General features: G+C 32.4%; 3 protein-coding genes across 3 annotated transcripts; all 3 read left to right on the forward strand.

Annotated features, from left to right (window-relative positions):
* The first annotated feature begins 2,311 nt into the window (after window positions 1-2,311).
* Window positions 2,312-3,030, forward strand: LOC125824135 (proteinase inhibitor type-2-like). The gene is made up of 2 exons (XM_049503495.1): window positions 2,312-2,360; window positions 2,456-3,030. Exons 1-2 carry the CDS (start codon window positions 2,312-2,314, stop codon window positions 3,028-3,030), a joined length of 624 nt encoding a protein of 207 aa, XP_049359452.1.
* Window positions 3,031-6,252: 3,222 nt separating this feature from the next.
* On the forward strand, window positions 6,253-6,943 carry LOC125824012 (proteinase inhibitor type-2 CEVI57-like). Its single transcript, XM_049503369.1, has 2 exons — window positions 6,253-6,301; window positions 6,381-6,943. Exons 1-2 carry the CDS (start codon window positions 6,253-6,255, stop codon window positions 6,941-6,943), a joined length of 612 nt encoding a protein of 203 aa, XP_049359326.1.
* A 4,374-nt stretch (window positions 6,944-11,317) lies between these two features.
* On the forward strand, window positions 11,318-11,956 carry LOC125824013 (miraculin-like). The gene has a single exon (XM_049503370.1). The coding sequence runs from the start codon at window positions 11,318-11,320 to the stop codon at window positions 11,954-11,956; it is 639 nt and encodes a 212-aa protein (XP_049359327.1).
* Window positions 11,957-22,440: the final 10,484 nt, after the last annotated feature.

Genomic DNA, 22,440 nt, shown 5'->3' on the forward strand with positions numbered 1-22,440 from the left:
TCAACATTATTGTCATTCTTAGTGTAGAATTAATTATTTTATTTGCCTCAAACTTGAAATAACATGTTAAAAAAATTAAAATTATGAAAAAATTGAAGTGTAAGAAATATTTATACGTTATATCAAAGTAAATAATATTATGTATAAATATACTTTTAAAATTATAAATATAATATCAGATTAATTTAATCTCGATTCGACTTACTTAAAATCAAATCAACCCAAATAATATAATAAATTCCAATATCAAATTAAATCAAACCAAATTACTAATCAAGTTTCTTTTTTGATTTAACTCAATTTACAATTTAGTTCAATTTTCCGTTGACTATATACACCCTAAGTAATCATATCTACCATTTTGCTTAATTATTATACTCAAGTACTGTAAGGGCGGCCTAATTTTATCAACCTATCAATTAATCAAAAGTCTAAAGTTTCGGATGGTTATAATTAAGTTTTTTTAATTCATTTTTTAATAGAAAAATATATTTTATATTTTTAAATAAAAATTACTATCTCCGTCCACTTTTAACTGTCATATATAGTTTCCCTTTTTAGAGCCAACACTAACATTTTACCGTGCATTTTTTTATCATATTGATGTGCAAAAAATTGAATTATAGTACTTTTCGTATACTTTTTGAATATCTAAATTTTTTGTTTAAAATTATAAATTAATATAATCAAATTTGACTTTAAAAATTAGTCAAATTAATTTTCGTAAAGCACAAACATGACAATTAAAAATGAACATAGGGAGTACTAGTTAAGTAAGAATTTGAGAAATTGATTCAACACTTTAACTTTGAATATAATTAGTATGTCCGAAAAGTTATTGATAATTCAATGGCGGCTACAAAGTGCATTGGAAAAAGCTAAGTTATCTATCGCTCAGTCTTAATTTATGTTTCTTAGTTAGAATTTTTAGAGTTGGTCATTTTCATTATTTTTTTCCTAAAATTTCTTTATGTCTTTTAAATTGTTAATTTACAGTATTTTTTAATATAATTTTCAAATATACAATTTTATTTCAAAAAACTTGAAGTTTCTATGTTATTTGTTGGATCTCATGATATCATTAGGTTTAAGGGTATTTGGTCTTCCCTTAGGTAAGCCACCGATCATGCGCTAATTTTTCAAGTTTACTTAAGCTCAGACCTACTCTGCTTCGTTGTTTTTATTTTTAATAAATAACTCCATTGATCATTGATGTAAATTATGCTTCATTGTTTACTTGATGTTTAACTCCTATTTTTATATTTAGTTTTTTATGTGAATTGAACAACCATCCATCGAATTATACTCAATGCAAGGAAGGTTTAATTTATTTATTTTTAAATGCACTGTCAGTATAAATCTATTATAACATGTTAGTAATCAATTAATCATGAAAAAAAAATCATTAAACATTGCACTATCAGTATTAATCTATTATTATAACATGTTAGTAATCAATTAATTATGATTTTCTTATCATCAATATATAGAACGTATACGCAATATATAATCACATGGCTAAAGTACGTTCTGGATAGTTGTAATAAGTTAGTTAGACTTGGTAACCACTTCTACTTTGGATTTAGTCAGTTTAGATTGACTCATTTTAAGTGATCTCAATTGTTTAATAGCATTTGAGTAAGTTAAAAAATACTTATTAACATTAATTAGTTTTAATTTAAATGGCAAAAATAAATCAAAAGTCACAAGTGAGAAATATAATTAATCAAAACTGAAAAATCAATCCAAGCAGGTCAGTATCTCCAAATGACAAAAGGACAGTTACTGATAATTCAAACGGCACAAAGAGTACTGGGAAAAGCTAGGCTGCTAAAAGTGTTTAAAAAAAATAGCCAATTGATTTTGGTGGCAAATAAGTGCTTTAAAATGCTAGAAAAAGTTGTTTTTCAAAAGCCAAAAAAATAGCTTTTTGCCAGAAGCATTTTTGGAACATTTATCAAGTACGAATTACTACTGTAAAATATTGATAAAAGTGTTTTTAAAGAAAATTGATTAGTCAAATACAAATAATTGTTATATAAAAAATTAATTAGTCAAATATAAACGACTGCTCAATAACGAATAAATCCGACTTTCTTTTTGTTCTATTTGATCCTACCTTGCCAAACTTACACTAGCAAGTACAAATTTGAGGAGACTGAATATTGATGTTAATTAGCTGAAATAATTAACAGGTTTGACTATTTTGAGTTTTATTTGATCACTTGTTTGCTATAAATATAGGTGGACGAGGACATACACTCCTCACCCCAAAATTAAAAGAAAACAAAGTGCTAAGTAATTATCCATAATGGCTGTTCACAAAGATGTTAGTTTCCTTGCTTGCTTGCTTGTTCTTGGTAAGTTAATTTTCTCTTTAAATTCTTCGTTCATACATACACAAGTATTGTTATATATGTTTTTCCTTAATATATATACCTTATATTTGTTGTAGGATTAATGTTTCTCCATGTAAGTGCGACGATAGACCAGGATCGTGATATCATCAATCCCAGGCTTTGTACTAGAGAATGTGGTAATTTTAGCTATGCGATATGTCCACGTTCAGAAGGAGATCCAAGAAACCCCATATGTACCACATGTTGTGCAGGCTACAAGGGTTGCCACTATTACAGTGCTAACGGAACTTTCATTTGTGAAGGACAATCTGACCCAAGAAAGCCAAACGAACGTTGTTCCAAGGAATGTGATCGTAAAATTGCTTATTCAAAATGTCCCCGTTCAGAAGGACCGACTATAATTAAACCCACTGGATGCACCACATGTTGCACGGGTTACAAGGGTTGCTACTATTACGGTAAAGACAACAAGTTTGTGTGTGAAGGACAGAGTGATGAACCCAAGGTTTGTACTCAACAATGTGACCCTAAAGTTGCCTATATGACTTGCCCACCTGAATCGGCAAAACGTACTCGAATTTGTGTCAATTGTTGTACCGCAAAACCAGGGTGCAAACTCTATGGTCATGATGAATCTTTAATTTGTGTCGGTGGCGTTAAAGGTCATTAATAGTTCTCAGTAATATGTATGAAATAAAAGTATGACGATACATGCATTATTGTCATGCTAATCTATGTAATGTGGGCATTGGAGCTTTTCCCACCGCTTGCGCAATAAATTAATAAAATCTTTTACTTCGAACTCTAGTTTTTTTTTCTTGGTATAATTTGTTTGATCTATTTTTTTTAGTTTGTTTAAAAACGAATGACCTTTTCTCATTTTAGTGATTCTTTAATTTTAACTTTCCACATGACAATAATGATATTTTTAAGATCATTAAATTTAAAAATAATTATATTTTTTTAAATTTCGCACCAAGTTAATTAAAATAGGCAAAAAAAATTGAAAGGAAAGGAAATATATTAGCCAGCTAGTTTACTTAATTGCTTTACTTTAAAAGTCGAAACCTTTTATTTTATTTTATTTTTTCGTAAGCAAAGATACATGATAGTGGCAGATCTACTAGTCCGGTTTTAAAGTTTGGGGTAGGGAGAATAATATTAATACTATTATAACTATTCGAGATAGGTATTGACATTTTTAGCCTAACAAAAAAAAAAGATTCTTACTTTGTATGCTTTTTAGGGGTTGCATAAATCGAATCGACTGATAAATTGAATCCAAAAAAGTGTTATTGATTTATTGTTATTGGGTTAACTGTTACTTAATTGTTTTATAAAAAATTTATTGGATTATCGATTCGATATTGGTTTTTTAATATTGGGTTAATCGATAACCCATTAAGAATATAATAATTTACTATTTTAATCTTTAGTCACACATAAATATCAAACAAAAAATATTAAGATAATCATTATATTAGACTATAATTATAAGGACCCTACACAATTAACAATACTTAACTCTGTCTCTGCATTTACCCTTTAAGTTTTAGTTATACTTTAGTCTTTAGGTTCACAACGTCAAAACCTAAAGAAATAAGAACGGCGACAACTAGGTTTGTAACGACGACGGCAACGGTTAGGCAACAACTAGGGTTGTGAATTGTGAGTATTTGCTATACTTTTACTACACTAAGCAGAATTTTTGCACTCAATGAGTAATTTGATTTATCTTGTTTTATTTGACATCAAATTGTTGGACAAGCCATATATTTGTTTTGAAAGCATTTTCTTATTGGTTAAACTGAAAATCGAACCATTAAAGACCAAAAATCGATAAACTAAAAATTGATAACAAATATCTTATTAGTTTGATTATCGATTTAGCACATTTAAAAATTGAAAAACGATAAACTGAACCAACCGATACACACCTCTAATGCCTCTACCATTTCTTTTCTTTTTTTGTTAAACTATCATCATGTATATTGTAAGTTATATTCCAACAAAAACTTGCAGAGGGGGGCTAGGTATGACCTCATAATATAATACTTGACTGTCAAATTACACTAGTTGATAAACAAAAAAAGGATTTATTGTAGAAGAGTATCCTATTCTAGAAGAGTATCCTATTCTATAAGTTTTTGGGTCGTGGATCGTGGAACGACCATGTGGACCAATCCGATCTGATTCAACCCAAAAAATTTCTTGCGACCAACATTAATTTCTATCGTGTAAAGTTTCTAGATAGAGCTAATTGCATCCTGCAACTAGGGGTGACAATTGGATGGATTGGGCTAAATTTGAGCGGGTTAAAATGGGTCAAGATAATAAACGGGTCAAGATCCGACCCAATCCAAATTTATTTGGATCAAATGGGTTAGGTAATGGGTTAGTAACGGGTCATAACCCAACCCACCCAATTTTTACTAAGTTTTAATAGCTTTATTTGTTATTTTATAAGCTTTTAGTACCTAATAAAATTATTTTTTTCTTATTATAACTATATATAATATATAAAAAAAAAAAAGTCTTTTAATAATATTTTAACAAGATTTCTCAAAAATCAATTTGAATTACATATCAATCCAATTTTTAATAGATTGAAATGAGTTAGGTTGAAATGGATTGAGCTAATAAATTGGAGGATCAATGACCAACCCAAACCTAAATGGGTTGGATCGAGTTGGAAATGATTTTGCCACGTACCTGCAATAATGTCAGACATTGTCAGTACTTCAGCTCTAATGTTATTAGTATCAATGAAATTACCTATATACCCTAAATTCTAATATCTATATTTTTTTCTCAGATTAATTTTACTTGTCTACTTTTTTAATTAAAAAAATCATTTTTCGGGTCACTTTATCATATCAAGAAAAAATAACTTTCTTTTTCATATTTTACATTTAACATTAATTTCTTATTCCCCAAAAAAATTAAACATCATATAATAGGGATAGTGTGGTAAAATAATTGTATCAATAATTATTTTATTTTTTAATGGATGTATCAAGTCCAAATATGACAAGTACAATTGAACGAAATGAGTAGTTTACTTAATTAATTCCCTTTAAAAGTCAAAAGCTTTTACTTCTAAACTGTTGTATTATCTTATTTTTACTTAATTACATTACTTTAAAGTCAAATATATTTTACGCCTAAAATCTTGTATTAGCTTAGTTTACTTATACTTAAGTTCCTCAAAATATTGTTAAAATTTTCAGTTAGATTCTTCCGTTTTACCATTTCCAGCCACACACCCTCTCCCATAAAAAGGGGGGAGAATCACATATTACACGTCATATTATAAATGTGTTTTATTTATTTATTATTATATCGAAAATCCCAAATAAAAATTCACAAGTAATACATTACTCCTAGATTTCCAAATAAATAAAATGAATTGTTATTTATTTTTGCACAATCAATTTTGATTTATCATCACAGGTTAGTTACCATTTTTATGAAGATAACTACCTAATCTTTTTTATCATTAAAATGTATAGAACTTGTACGTGAATATGCAATAGTTTAGTTAGACTTGGTAACTTATTAATATATCTCCAGTTGACAAAAAAAAAACTGATAATTCAAATGGCTACAAAGAGCATTGGGAAAAGCTAAGTGCTTATTTTTTAAAAATTAAATTAAAACGTTTGACCAAGTTTTTAAAGAAAAGTACTTTTGAATCTTAACCAAAAACGAATTACTTCAATAAAAAAAAAATGTTTGACCAAGTTTTTAGAGAAAAATATTTTTTGTTCTATTTGATCATACCTAGCAAACTTACGCTAGCTAGTACAAAAAAATAATATAATTAAATTCTACAAATTGAGGAGACTATATATATTGATGTTAATTAGCTAATAATAATTAATTATTCATAATGGCTGTTCACAAAGATGTTAGTTTCCATGCTTGCTTACTTGTACTTGGTAAGATTTTCCTTTTTATACTTATAAAACACAAGTAGTGTTATGTTTTTACTTAATATAACTTAGTATTTGTTTTTAGGAATGTTTCAACTTATAAGCGCCACGGAACTTGACGATGCTACCATGTTTTGTACCATGGAATGCGGTAAATTTTCCTACGCTATATGTCCACGTTCAGAAGGAAGTCCAAGAAATCCCATATGCATCAATTGTTGTGCAGGCTACAAGGGTTGCAACTATTACAGTGCTAATGGAACTTTCATTTGTGAAGGAAAATCTGACCCTAGAAAGCCAAACACTTGTCCCAAGAATTGTGATTCAAAAATTGTTTATTCAAAGTGTCCTCTTTCAGAAGGAAATAGGGTAATTGAAAACATCAAATGCACCTCATGTTGCACGGGTTACAAGGGTTGCTACTATTTCGATCTAGACGGCAAGTTTGTTTGTGAAGGAAAACGTAGTGAACCCAAGATTTGTACTCAACAATGTGACCCTAAAGTTGCTTACATGATTTGTCCATCTTCTGGATCGACAAAATTACTTACTCAAATTTGTGTCAATTGTTGTACTGCAAAAGCAGGTTGTAAACTCTATGGTCATGATGGATCTCTACTTTGTACTGGGAAGCCTAAAATTCATTAATGATAGTTCTCATAATTTGAGAGATTGTCATGCTAATCTATGTAATGTGGTCAATGGAGCAAGAAATTATAATGCACTAGTTTCTTTTGACGGATTATATGGAAATTTAATTAGTTAGGAGCTATTTAGCAATGAATCAGTTAGAATTGTCGATAAATTTTCGTAGTTGATTCCATGTTTTCTGAGGGTGATTGAAATCAAGTATGATCAAAATCCTTAGCTCCTCAAAATTGTACGGTGCCTTGAGAAAATCATCAAGTTGACTTGCCTATATTAAGCATATTATTGTTGGTATCATGTGTTCAAATCATTAGATCAGAAATGTAGGAGAAAAAGAATATTATTCCGAGATTACAAATTATTTGTGTATTCTTAAGGAATTATAGCCCTCTCACTGTTGTCAAGATTTTGGGTTACTTCCTCCGTAGATAGAATAAAAAAACATTTTTGTCATAGCGACAATGCAAATAATATAACTCCAATGAACTCAACAAATAGATTAAATCACATGACATTTATATTTTATTTGAAAACAATATATGCACGAAGAAGAAAAGAAGATCGAATTTCAGATTTTTGGATGTCTTTTTTTGTTTGTTTGTAATATCTAAAATTTAAGGCAAGGCTTGTAGCTACCCTTTCGGAAGGATACTATCATTTAAGAAGAAATCTAATATTATAAATCATGTAAGTGAAAAAATAATGTAACCAGAACCTTTTCGAAAGTGAAACAAGTATACAAGTAATTCACAGCAAAAGTCCTAGAACCACAAACCTAGGCTTTGATACCAACACTACAATGCAAAGTGACAAGAGGTAACCAAAGTACCAAGATAAACTTTCAAATATACCAGGTAACAAGAGTATCAGTACAAGCTTATACACAAACCTCAGTGCTTTTGCATGGAAACAGTCCAACACAACTTCAAGAGTTCAAACCGTAGACCAACCAACGTATATCAAGGTCCTCAACTTGTACACGAGTATATGCAACCTTAAAAATATTAGTAAATAACTTCTTTACTTTCTAGTAGCTCAATAATGTTGACATAAAACATGATTATCATCACAAGTAAGCCTAGCTTGTACAAATACGACTATGCTCCCAAAAAAGTATTTTTGGCCAACCAAGTACCTCATGTCGCAACTTAGATTTGAAAAGGAAAAAATGGAAAAATTGAACTTTATATCCTCCATGAAAGATGTAGGTACATCTCTTAAGCTTGAAACTAATCAAGAATCGCCGCAATATATATTTTTGTACAAAAAAATATAATCAAAACACTAATAGTTGAACATACAGGATTTCTAATTCCGAAATCTGGACAGAACTTGTCCTATGTTGCGTCCCATATTTAGAATCCATAATAACTATATTAGAGTTTTACATAAACATAGGAGTTGAAGGTATATGAATTAGCTTTCCAAATCATATTTATTTACTGTAAATGGAGTTCTAAAGAACGAGATATGCTTAAAATACTAAACACTACCTAGCTCAAAACAGATTTCATCACTTACCAAAGGGAAGGGTGTGTCTCGAATTCCAGCCAAAAGGACCAAATTTTTATCTTGTGATTTTGAAGAACAATCTGGTTAGATAAAGTTCTCAAGGATCTTAGACTTAAGGAAAATGAATTTCTCTAGAGGAGGTGTGAAAACATAGTTACAAAAGTGATATTTATCACTTATACAGCTGGCACTAAAAGGTGGTTGCCCAAACAAAAAGTTGGTTGCCCAAAATGCATACATATATACCTATATGTATATCCCTCACCTCCCTTTCAAGTATAGGTAATTCTAACTAGTATATTACGTAAATACCCCAATACAATCTCTTAAATTACGATCACAATTACTGTTAAGCAAATTTGCAAATATCATAAAATTTCAAGTTCCTAAAATGAGAATAATACATATTGTAGTAATTAAAGAATGGTCTATCGACATGTGAATCTTGGTTTTAGTATTTAGGGGGTGTTACAACTCTCTCCCGCTTAAAGAAATTTTGTTTCAAAATTTACCTTACACTAATCTCGAAACAAGTGTGGGTATTGGGTCCTCATGTCTTCTCCTCGCTCCCAGGTAGCTTATTTTTCAGAATGGTTCCTCCAAAGTATCTTTACTAAGGGGATTCTCTTGTTTCTAAGTTGCTTTACTTCTCGAGCTTGAATTAGAATATGTTCTTCATTATACGTCAAGTCAGAATTAACCTCAATAGATTCAACTGGAAGAAAATGAGATGGATCAGAACGATACCTTCTGAGCATAGAAACATGAAAGACATTGTGGATCTTGTCTAACTCAAGTGGAAATGTTAATTTATATGCAACTGGTTCAACCCTTTCAAGTATCTCATAAGGTCCAATAAATCGGGGACTAAGTTTTCCTTTTTGGCCAAATCTCAAAATCTTTTTCCATGGAGACATCTTTAAAAATACTTTATCTCCAACTTGATATTCAATATCACGCCTTTTCAGATTAGCGTACGAATTTTGTCTATCCGAAGAAATCTTTAGACGATCCTTGATAATTTTTACCTTGTCTTCTGTCTGTTGCACAATTTCAGGACCAATAAGCTTCTTTCACCAACTTCACTCCAACAAAGAGGGGTCCGACATTTTTTTTCCGTATAAGGCTTCATAGGGAGGCATTCCAATACTCGATTGGTAACTGTTATTGTAAGCAAATTCTATCAAAGCCAAGTGTTTGTCCCAACTACCCTCAAACTCCGTAATGCAAGCTCGAAGCATATCCTCCAAAATTTGTGTCACTCTTTCCAACTTACCATCTGTCTGAGGATGGAACAAAGTGCTAAATTTCAACTTAGTACCCAAAGCTTCTTGCAAACTACCCCAAAATCTAGATGTAAATCTTAGGTCTCGGTCAGATACAATAGACACAGGAATCCCATGTAGTCTTACAATCTCATTAATGTACAATTTGACTAAACGCTCAAGTGAGTAATCCATCCTGAGTGCTAAGAAATGAGCACTCTTGGTTAGCCTGTCCACTATTACCCATATTGCATCATGATTTTTTTGAGTGCGAGGAAATTCAGAAACAAAGTCCATAGTTATTCTCTTCCATTTTCATTCCGGCATCGACAAGGGCTGTAGCAAACCAACTGGGACCTGATGTTCTGCCTTTACTTGTTGACAAACCAAATATTTTGAAATGAACTCTGCAATGTCTCTCTTCATACCATTCCACCAATAACGTTCTTTGATGGTCTGGTACATCTTTGTACCTTCCGGATGCATTGCATATGGTGAAGTATGTGCTTTATTCAATATTTCTCTCCTTAATAATTTGTCATTATTAGGGACGCATAACCTATCACAATTTATGTTAAGCAAGTTTGCAAATATTACAAAATTTCAAGTTCCTAAAATGAGAATAAAACATACTGTAGTAATTAAGAAATGGTGTATCGACATGTGAATCTTGATTTTAGTATTTAGGGGGTGTTACAAGGCTTCTGAATTGTAGACGATAAAAAAATGAGATGGACAGGTAAGATTCAAAAGATGATTTTTTGGTTCAATCTAATAAAAGGTATCTTTTCTCATTTCCCAATCATACTTCAAACTCCCAACACATATAACGTATTCATCATGAAAAAGTTGACAAGCACAAACAGATCAACTAATGATCAACAATAAAGATAAAAATCGAGAAATATATAAGAGGTTAAGAAATTGAAACTTTTAATCTAACTCAGCTTTCATTTAAATTCAAATTAGAAAATCATACCAATTTGTCAACACTTTGTTTTTTTTTCCAAACAATGGATTTTATTTTTTTTGGGTTAAGCAAACAATGGATATTTGAAAAGATAGGATTGTAATGCTATCAGAAATATACAATTATGTAACTTACGTTGTAAAAGTATAGTTCAAAACCTTAGGTTAAAACATAATCCGGTTTACAATATTATACATTCGGCATACAATAATATACAAAACTTTCATTATTATCTTTTTGCAAAAATGTTTAGAAACTTAATATACACCCAATATACAGATATTTATATACTTAAAATAATAATATAAAATATTCATAAACTTGATGCTCTAGTCGACTTCAAAAATTATAAGAGGTGTGTCTATATTTTATATTGTATATTTTAATATGAAATATATAAAAAGTGAAGTCAAAACCCGTTTACTTCGAGGAGGATTTGCTTTTGAACACCATCAACTTTGTTAATGTAATTCATAAACTTGATGCTCTAGCCTCTAGTCGATTCATGCCTACCAAATTGCTTAGGGAAAATAATCTCTATATAATCACCAATTTTACCATTCATTAGTTCACATCCTTACATATTATTAATCACTCAACACAAATTAGTAGTTAATTAACTCAAGAATGAAGTTGATCAATATTCTGTTTTTCGTTTCATTCCTCTTTGCCACCAACTACTTCACAAAATCAAAACTATGTGAAGCATCCGAATCCACTCCAATTGCGGTGCGTGATTCTAGTGGAAAAATATTACGAACTGGGACTAATTATTATGTCCAACCAATATCCCCAGACGAGGCCTGGGGATTTGAATTAGCCAGTATTAACAATCATCACAAACCGTGCCCACTAGGCATAGTTCAAGAAGACTATTACCCGGGCACCCCACTGTTATTTTCATCGGCGAATTCTAAGAAAGGCATTATTCGCCTGTCCACCGACTTGAACATTGACTACAACTTGTCGTACACGGTGTGTACTAAGTCCAATGATGCCATATGGACCGTTGGTTCTTATGATCGACGGGCCCAAAGCTACTTTTTAATACTAGGTGGAGTAAAAGGAAATCCTGGTCATGAAACCATAAGAAATTGGTTTAAGATTGAGGAGTTTGGTGATAATTACAAGATTACGTATTGCCCATCGGTGTGTAAGGATTGCAAGATAATGTGCAAGGATGTTGGCATAATTGAATATAATGGGCAGAAACGTTTGGGTCTAAGTGATTTTCCGGTTGAGGTGAAGTTTGAAAAGGATGCATGAATATAAGTCTCAAGTAATAATTGTGATAGTAACACAATATAATGAACTAAGTAATAGTAATTAAATAAGTGATACTTTTTTTATGTAATAAGCCGATATGGCAATGACTTGTGAGTGTTTGTAAGCAATTGTAGTGTGGCCTAAATTTGTGTGGAGTTTTCTAAGCAGTATATAAATAATCATATTTGAAATTTATGCAATTTGATCTGTGTTATTAAGAAAGTGTTTGTTTTCATCTGTATTTTAGTGCCCCAAAAAATTGTCCATTTTAGAATAGAACTCACTACCATATCAAGGCTAGTGAAAGTACGTAGCTTCAATGAGGAGTTTTAAATTGAAGAATGATTGAATGTTAGTGAGCAGAGGATGGAAATGAATTTTTAAGAAAAAGATATATATGAACAAAATTAATTAAGCAAAAGATATGTATAATTAATGGAGCTTTTGATGAAATATCGACACATAATTTGTATAATTGCATTGTATAATTGTATAATTGCATACAAATTAATGGAGCTTTTGATTCGTATAATTCGCTAGAAACATTCAATTTTATACAAATTGTTCAGTTTTGTATAAATTCATTTATACATTGTAATTTGTATAATAAGATATGTATTTGTATAATTATAAGTGTATAGGACGAAAATATATGTATTTGTATTTGTATATACACTTTTCTCTCGCTTTATACAAACACAAACGCATTTTATACATTTTATACCGAAATATATAAAATTGCTAATTGTATACCGAAAATGGCTAATTGTATACCGAATCAGATGACAAAAAAATGGGATGTTTGCTGCGAATTACAATTAAAATAAACTATGGCTATAACATTTAATTTGAATAAATAATTTTCTATTTCATACCATTTTCCCATGAAAAGAACAAAATTAATTAAGCAAAAGAGTCAAATCAGATATTTTTTATTTTTGTCAAAAAGATTAAATTTTATTTCTTATAGCAAAAAATGGTTATTACATAGCTTGATATCTGTCTACATAACTATTAAGGGGAAAATCTCACAAACATCCAAGTTCTTCCTGGCTAGAGCATCCGCCATCTTGTTTCCTTTTCCAAGTGGAAAAATAATTTAAAGTATAATAATAATAATATATTTAACTAGTGTAATTTTACAAATGGAATATGAAGAGTATGATGTTTACGCAAACTTTAACTACACCTTATTTTATAAAAATAAAAAAATTATTTTAAATAAACACTCATCTCATATAAAACATATAGATGAAAAAAATTAAAAATACAACAATAATGAATCGTTAAAAATGAACCATGGGAAGGGCGCCGCATTCCAATGACGTATTAGACTAGTAGTTATTCAAAATGAACTTTTTGTTCCAGTTCTAAAGATCTCGATTTTGAAATGATGGAATTTAGATAGTGCTATAAAATAATAAAGCAAGAAAAAAAATTGTAAAAAAGAGGTAGAAGGAAGAGAGAAAGATATTTTTGGTATCTTAGAAAAATAAAATAAAATAAAATATAAATATGATGAACTTGAAATTTCAATTTCCGCCATCCAAATTGAGTTGTTCACACATAGATTTAATCCAGTCCGAGTGCAAGACTCATAGATTAAATATTAAAATATTGTTATCTATTTTCGTACATATTTAATTCTAAACATCCACTGGCTTTGACTCCTTTGGTTGATTGCAGTGTCACAATCTTCATTAAATAAAAATTAAATTAAAAATCTGTTAAAAACAACATCTTCTTTTTTTTCTTCTGTTTAGTGGAGGACATATATAATAGATATATTTTTAAAATGTTAAATATCAACGTTGAAAGTAAGTCAAAATCCATCAATTTAGTTTGTTGGCAAGTTCTTGAGTTGTATGCATGTATCCATATGCCAAACTTACCTATAAAAGATTAGGTTATTTCTTAAGAAACTTAACCAACCAAAATAATTCCAAAAAAAAAATCACAATAATGAAGAAAACAGAAGTATCTTGCATTTTCTTAATTACATTAATAGTGTTTATAAAAAATTCTCTACTTTCTGAAGCAACTTCTGCCCCTAATTCCGTGCTTGACACGACAAGAAAAATGATTCGAGTAGGATCCGACTACATGGTTGTGCCAGTATGGAAGGACTTAGGAGGCGATCTTGGGCTAGCCTTTATTGGAACCCAAGTTTGTCCACTTGGTATCGGCCCACGTCTAAATAACGATTTAGGCCTTTCGATAAATTTCTTTCCAGTGAATTCAAAAAAAGATGTAATTCGTGAGTCCATTGATCTAAATGTTGAGTTCACAGAAACTTATACTATATGCCAACATCACTCCAATGTGTGGAGGCTCGATCACTATAATCCTCAAAAGGAAGATCATGAGATTACTAATGGCTAATGGTGGAGTAAAAGGAAATCCTGGTCGCAACACCATTAGCAATTGGTTTAAGATTGTGATGTTGTTCGTCTTGTATTCCTAAGATACTTAGAACAAAACTTTGAAGAACTTGGTAAGACACAATAAAGTTTAAGAACATTTTCACAACTAGAAAATTAAAACTAGTAGAGAAACTAGAATCAGAAACAGATTAGAAAAAATATACGAAATATTTTTCCTTAAAGAAGAATTGTTGTCAATATGTGTTTAAAGAATCTTACTAATTCCAACAAACTTTGCAGAAACACGAAGTTACCAAAGTTTAATGAACCAGTGAAGAACAGAAGAACATAAATTAATTCACAAATCTAAAAATCTGTAACACATAACAGAATCTGGAAAACCAGAAAGAAGATCAAGCCCACTGAATGCACAGTGTCCCCTTAAGGAAATTATTCCCCTCTAGTATTCGAGGTTTGATTTGGAATATGTCCTCCCAAGATAGAATGATCTCAATCACCAGTGTATTGATACCCAAAACACTGGTGTCAGCGAGCCACTCAACGGTAGTAAAGTACACTTAGAATACTAGATTTAGTAGTAGAAGAAGAAGTTCACAAAATCGTTCTTAAAATGAGAGGAAATCCCTCAGTTTATAGAAAACAAAGGGTAGTGTGAAAAGGTTCTTAATGTGCCTTACCGGAAAGGTCACAAACCTTTGGAAAAGTCACAATCTTTCAGAAAGGTCACCACCTTTTATAAAAGTCACAACTTTTCATAAAAGTCGCAACTTTTCATAAAAGTCACAACTCCTTTAAAAGTCGCAACTTTTCATCAAAGTCACAACTCTTCATAAAAGTCGCAACTCTTCATTAAAGTCGCAACTCTTCATAAAAGTCGCAACTCTTCATAACCGTCAGTCAAAACTTTGTTTTTCTCCTTGAATCTAGCTCTTGGGATCTCTAGTCTGCTAGATAGAGTTGCCGCCCTGCTGACTTGTCCTAAGCCGTAAACCCATTCCCTTAGATGATCTTTCAACTGCCTCTCTCACTAGGCCTTTCGTTAGTGGATCTGACACATTATCGCTTGACTTCACATAGTCAATTGTGATAATTCCACTAGAGAGGAGTTGTCTTACGGTATTATGTCTCCGTCGTATATGACGAGACTTCCCGTTGTACATAACGCTCCCTGCCCTACCTATTGCTGCTTGACTATCACAATGTATGCAAATAGGTCCCACAGGTTTGGGCCAAAATAGAATATCCTCTAAGAAATTCCGGAGCCATTCAGCTTCTTCACCGGCCTTATCTAAGGCAATGAATTCAGATTCCATTGTGGAGCGAGCGATACATGTCTGTTTGGATGATTTCCAAGAGACTGCTCTTCCACCAAGTGTAAACACATAACCACTTGTGGATTTTACTTCATTTGACCCGGTGATCTAATTTGCATCACTATATCCTTCAATCACGGCAGGATATTTATTATAATGCAAAGCATAGTGTTGTGTATGCTTCAAATAACCCAACACACGTTTCATTGCCATCTAGTGAGTTTGATTCGGATTACTAGTGAACCGACTCAGTTTGCTAATAGCACATGCTATATCTGGTCGCGTACAATTCATAATATACATCAAACTTCCCAACACTCTGACATATTCCAATTGAGAGTCACTTTCACCTACATTCTTTTGAAATGTAAAGCTTAAGTCAATTGGAGTTTTGACAACATTGAAATTCAAGTACTTGAACTTCTCCAATACTTTTTCAATATAATGAGATTGAGATAATGCTAGTCCCTGAGGAGTTTTGAGAATCCTGATCCCTAAGATCAAATCAGCAACTCCTAAGTCCTTCATATCAAACTTACTAGACAACATGCGCTTAGTAGCATTTATATTGTCAATATTTTTACTCATTATTAACATGTCATCAACATACAAACAAACAATGACTTCATGATTCGGAACATTTTTAATGTAAACACACTTATCACATTCGTTAATCTTGAATCCATTTGTCAACATTGTTTGATCAAATTTAGCATGCCATTGTTTGGGTGCTTGCTTGAGTCCATAAAGCGACTTCACAAGTCTGCACACTTTCTCTTCTTTACCAGGAACCACAAACCCTTCAGGTTGTTCCATGTAAATTTCTTCCTCCAACTCTCCATTTAAGAAGGCTGTCTTTACATCCATTTGATGGATTTTAAGATCATGCACTACCGCTAGTGCTATTAACATTCTAATTGATGTTATCCTTGTTACTGGAGAGTATGTATCAAAGTAGTCCAGACCTTCCTTTTGTCTATATCCTTTGACTACAAGTCTAGCCTTATATTTGTCAATAGTCCCATCGGCTTTCATTTTCCTTTTAAAGATCCACTTTGATCCTAAAGGTTTATTTCCTGGAGGAAGATCAGCCAATTCCCAAGTATGATTACTTAAAATTGATTCGATCTCACTATTGACAGCTTCTTTCCAATAGATTGACTCAGATGACGACATAGTTGCTTTAAATGTTGGAGGCTCATTTTCAAGCAAAAATGCCACAAAATCTGGTCCGAAAGAAGTGGATTTCCGTTGGCGAGTACTACGCCTAGGATCTTCATTAGGTTGTGCATTTTCCTTTGATTCTTCCCGTGGTCGTTTAGATCTTTCACTTGTCGACTCACATTCAGTTTTATACGGATAAATGTGTTCAAAGAACTCAGCGTTATCTGACTCAATTACCGTATTCACATGAATTTCAAGATTATCAGATTTATGAACCAAAAAACGGCAGGCCTTACTGTTCACAGCATATCCAATAGATACACAATCCACTGTTTTGGGTCCAATTTTCACCCTCTTAGGTAAAGGAACTTCTACCTTGGCAAGACACCCACACACTTTGAAATATTTCAAGTTGGGTTTCTGTAACACCCCGACTTTTCAAAACGTCTAAATTAACTCGTATATTCGTGGAAAGACAAGGAGGGTGAGTAATAAATTAAGAATGACGTGGTATGTCCTATTTTAAGTGTTCAAGTGTTGCATCTCAAGTTAGGTAAGTGGCAAAATAAAAGTTGGCAGAAGTTATCGTAATTTCCTTCTTAAAGATTTCTCTGAAATTTGGGTCAAATGTTTTGGAGGTTTTCTCCCAATCTATAAAGAGCTATGGGGCCTACAAACTATTTAATCGAAGGTCTACGAGTCTAGTTTCCAACGCATCAAACCGTTCATTCATACGACTTCAGAATAGAGAGATATTCGCATTTTCGTGGGACTGCGCAAGCAGGCACGTGAAGTGGGGCCCTAGGTCGGTGGAAAGTGTATATATCTTCTTCTTCGAGTTTTTTCTTCATTTTAAGCTAAATATACAGAGAAAACATAGAAACCCATTTTTAGGATCAAGTGAAATATAGATTTTCTCGACGTAAGTCCTTGACGAAAGTTGTTCTACGCGTTGGGCTCATCATCGTGGTATAATTTGTTTTATCGATTGCGTAGCATATCACATTTTAGAGTTGGGACAGCAGGGGTTTGAATATATTTGAAGGTTTTGAGGTGAATTACGAACCTAAGATCGAGGTAAGACCCTTCTTTCATCGACTCTAGCTTTTATAAGCAGCAAATAGCAATTTGCGACGGAAATACATATCTTTTATTGTATTGTCATGGTATCTTTTATTTTATGTGTTGATTATGGTCCTACCTTGTTGTAGTATCGAGGGAGTTATGAGTTAAAGTCTTTAGGCCACGTGAATTTAGCGAAAAAGGTATGTTAAGGCTATTCTCTTCCTATGGCATGTTTCCTTAAAGCTTAGAAGCAATGTAATTGAGTTGTTATCGTTGTTATACTTATAGCTATTATTGTTGATTGTTGGCTGCTCGAGTGCGTATAATCCTCTCTTATCGAGATTCTTATTCAGTAGTAACATTCGTATGTTGGACACGACTTAGAGGCTATTTGTATAGGTTGCCTATCACTAAATTGCTCACTTTTAGCTGTTGGATTGTTATTGTTGCCTTTGGGCTATTGTTGTTAGCTGCAGGAATGTGATCTATGCCTAGCAGGGTTATGTTCTGCCTACAGGGCTATATGGATGCCTAAAAGGGCTATGTGTTGCCTACGGGGCTATATTGATGCCTAGAAGGGCTATGAGTTGCCTACAGGGATATATATTGACGCCTAAGAGGGTTATGTGCTTCCTACAGGGCCATGTTGTTGCCTAAGAGGGCTATGAGTTGTCTATAAGATATGTTGATGCCTAAGAGGGCTATGTGATTGCCTGCGGGGCTAGGGGACTACCGATAGGGGTATACAAGCTAATTGGCACCTTCCGGGCTTATGGGGGCCTGAGTAGGTGGTCTTGTGTGCTGTTTGTACCTACCGAGCTTATGGGGGCTTGGTTAGGTTGTTGTTTTATTATTTTTGATATATTTAGATTTAGAAGCAGGTCAGTACAATTATCTTATCCTTAATTTATTTATCAGATTATTCCAGTATATCAGGATACCTCATCATAGTCTATTGTCTTTCATACTCTGTACATTATTTTGTACTGACGCTCCATTGCCTTGGGGGCGCTGCATTCATGCATGCAGGTCCTGACAGATGACCGAGTAGACCTTCATATCAGCAGGATTGACTTTTATCCAATTGGTCAACCCCTTTCCTTCGGAGTTGCCAGAGTTGGGAGGTTTGTTACCTTTTGTTGTATATATTCTCATGGGTAGGCTGGGGCCCTGTCCCACCAATCTTTACTACTCTTAGAGGCTTGCAGACTAGTGTGTGGGGTTTATAGCTACGTTATGGCCATGTTGGCCTATGTTGTTGGTTTGCTGAAGCTTGTGAGCTGGTTGATGTATTGTACTGATATTTACCTGTTTTTAGTTTTGGTATAGATATCATGGTGGCCTTGACTGCCCAATCAGGACTTCTGTGCTAGTTGGATATTTCTTTATATGAACTCTTGGGAGTAGCTGGTTCTTTTGTAGATCTGTTGACAGGGGCCTTGCCGGCCGAGGGCTTAGTTTTAAGCCGAGATATACTTGTTTGTTTTCTTAATTGCAGGTGACTGCCATGCGCTAGTAGCAAATGGTTCAGTAGGGTCGGCTCGGGCCTGAGTTTTGGCTTTAGGAGTCAGTTGCGCCCCTTGAGTTTGGGGCGTGACAGTTTCCTTCCTTTCCATAACTCATATGGAATTGATTGCGTTTTGCTACGGGGTACCCTATTGAGTATCTTGTTAGCCGTAATGATGGCTTCTCCCCATAGATTTCTTGGTGAACCAGAACTGATTATTAAGGCATTCATCATTTCCTTTAATGTTCTGTTCTTCCGTTCAGCCAAACCATTTGACTGTGGTGTATAGGGTGCAGTAGTTTGATGGATAATACCATATTCCAAACATATCTCAGCAAAAGGAGATTCGTATTCTCCACCCCTATCACTTCGAATCATTTTTATCTTTAGATTCAATTGATTTTCCACTTCATTTTTGTATTGCTTAAATGCATCAATTGCTTCATCCTTACTATTAAGCAAATATACATAACAAAATTGAGTGCAATATATGGTAGTAAATGAAGCGTTTCAAGTGGCTGCAATGATTGAGAAGTTACCTCCTTCGTGGAATGACTTCAAGAATTATTTAAAGCACAAACGTAAAGAAATGAAGCTTGAAGATCTTGTGATTCGGCTCAAGATTGAGGAAGATAACAAAACCGCCGAAAAGAAGTCTCGTAAGAGTTCAACAGTAATTGGAGTTAATATTGTTGAAGAAGCTCCTACCAAAGACAAGAAGAGAAAGAAGTCCAACGGACAAAAGTCAGAACAGGCCAAGAAAAAGTTCAAGGGCAACTGTTACAATTGTGGTAAGGTTGGTCACAAGTCTTCTGACTGTCGTGCTCTAAGAAAGGACAAAGACAAAGACAAAGGCAAAGGAAAAAGTCAAGCAAACATCGTGGAAGAGATGGAAGATGCAGATGACCTGTGTGCAATGATCTCAGAGTGCAACTTAGTTGGAAATCCCAAGGAGTGGTTTCTCGACTCAGGTGCCACTCGACATATTTGCTCTGCGAAAGAAGCCTTTGCAACATACACTCCTGCTGAGGTTGATGAAGATTTGTTCATGGGAAACACAGCAACAACAAGAATTGCAGGAACTGGGAAAGTAATGTTGAAGATGACATCCGGCAAGGTGTTGACTCTGATTTGGAAAAATGATCGATCGAGAGATTATTTTTTGGACAAAGTTTGTTTTAATTATTTTAGTTAATTAATTATTTAATTAATTAAATTAAATTAAATGGCCAACGTTTTAATTAGTTAATTAACCGATTCAATTAATTAGTTAATTGACCCGACCCGACTCGGATCCATGCGCGACCCGTTTAATTTAAATCTTTCCCGTTTTATTTAAATTTCCCGCAGTGACTGTTCTGAAAGGTTGCAACTTTCAGAAACAGCCATGACCGTTTGAAAGGTTGCAACTTTCATGAATGGTCGTGTGGATTCTGAAAGGATTGCAACCTTTCGGAACCAGTTCCTCTTGCCTATAAATACATTGATTCTTCAGATTTATTCCTTACGAATTTTTCTGATTTCTTCTTCTTCTTCTGCACAAAATTTCTTCGTGTACTTTACTGCTGTTGAGTGGTTCGCTGACACCAGCGTTTTGGGTATCAATACACTGGTGATTGAGATTATTCTATCTTGGGAGGACATATTCCAAATCAAACCTCGGATACTAGAGGGGATTTGTCTTTTGTCCAAGTGTATGCAATTATTGTGACGTGATTTGCAAGAACGTTGGGGTTTTTGTACAAAATAATGGCCAAACACTTTTGACACTGAGTAATGAGCCATTAGAAGTCAGGTTCAAGAAGGTGTGAACAATATGTTCTTATCAAAATAAATTGTGAATGACTTTCATGTAATACTTATATCCAAATAAAAAAAATTACGTTTTTATATACTACTACTAGGATGTGTATTACTCGAATACAACTTTTAATCCATCAAATTTGTTGAAAGTATGTTAAATTATTTGCAAATATCTTCCAAAGAAAGAGTTTTCAAATTACTTGACGTAAAGTAAAAGTGTGTGACTTATAAATGAAGACAAATTTAAACTCTCAAAAGAAGCTGATACATATGATGTCATGTGCAAGGCACATGTTTTTCTTTTCATTAACAAAATAAATACTAATGAAGCGTTGGAACATGAATTTGTAGTTATTTTATTTTATTTTTTTTTAAAGTGAAAATTGGTATTTGGAAATTTGAGTTATTTTTGTCTATGAATACATATTGTAGTTATTTTTGAATTTTTGTGAGTAATTTTGAATGAAAAAAGTGAAAATAACTTTTTGGTATGTTTCAAATTCTTGAAAATTCTGAAACTTAACTTGATAGCCAAATGTGTTTTTTTTCGCAATTCAACACCGAATTAAAGTTATTAAAAAAAGCAAAAAAAATTAAAAATTGGCGATTTGCCCTAAAGAGAATTCAATTTTCAAATTCTTTTCAAGAGAGATTATGATAATCTCTCAAATATTATTTTTCTAACATAAAATTTCTAATTCCATTTAAGGATTATTTTAAGAAGTTGTAGTGATGTGTCGGTTTGGGTAGGTTATCGATCCAAATAAAATTAAATTATTTTATTCACTTTTTAAATTACTTTCAAATAAATTAAATATGAGATATTTATCATTTAGTTGTTATCAATTTTGATTCAATTTGATATGATTGTTAATCATACACAAAAAATAAAAGAAACGATTTATTCAAAAGAATTTTAGTTATGTTATCGATTTTGATTCAATTTTATACGATTATTAATCATACACGAAAAATAAAAGAAACGATTTATTCAAAAGAATTTTAGTTATGTTATCGATTTTGATTCAATTTTATACGATTATTAATCATACACGAAAAAAAAAAAACAATTTATTCAAAAGAATTTAATTGTTATCGATTTTGATTCAATTTGATACAATTGTTAATCATACTCAAAAAATTAAAAATAAAATGATTTAATTAAAGAGAAAAAAAATACAAGACTTCATTCGAAAGAAATAATTATCTTGGTGCCATTTTGGATTTTGTGATTCTTACCGGAACTCC

This window comes from Solanum verrucosum, unplaced genomic scaffold (genome assembly GCF_900185275.1).
Source record: "Solanum verrucosum unplaced genomic scaffold, falcon-dt-bn FXZP01000088.1, whole genome shotgun sequence".
Lineage (NCBI taxonomy): Eukaryota > Viridiplantae > Streptophyta > Magnoliopsida > Solanales > Solanaceae > Solanum > Solanum verrucosum.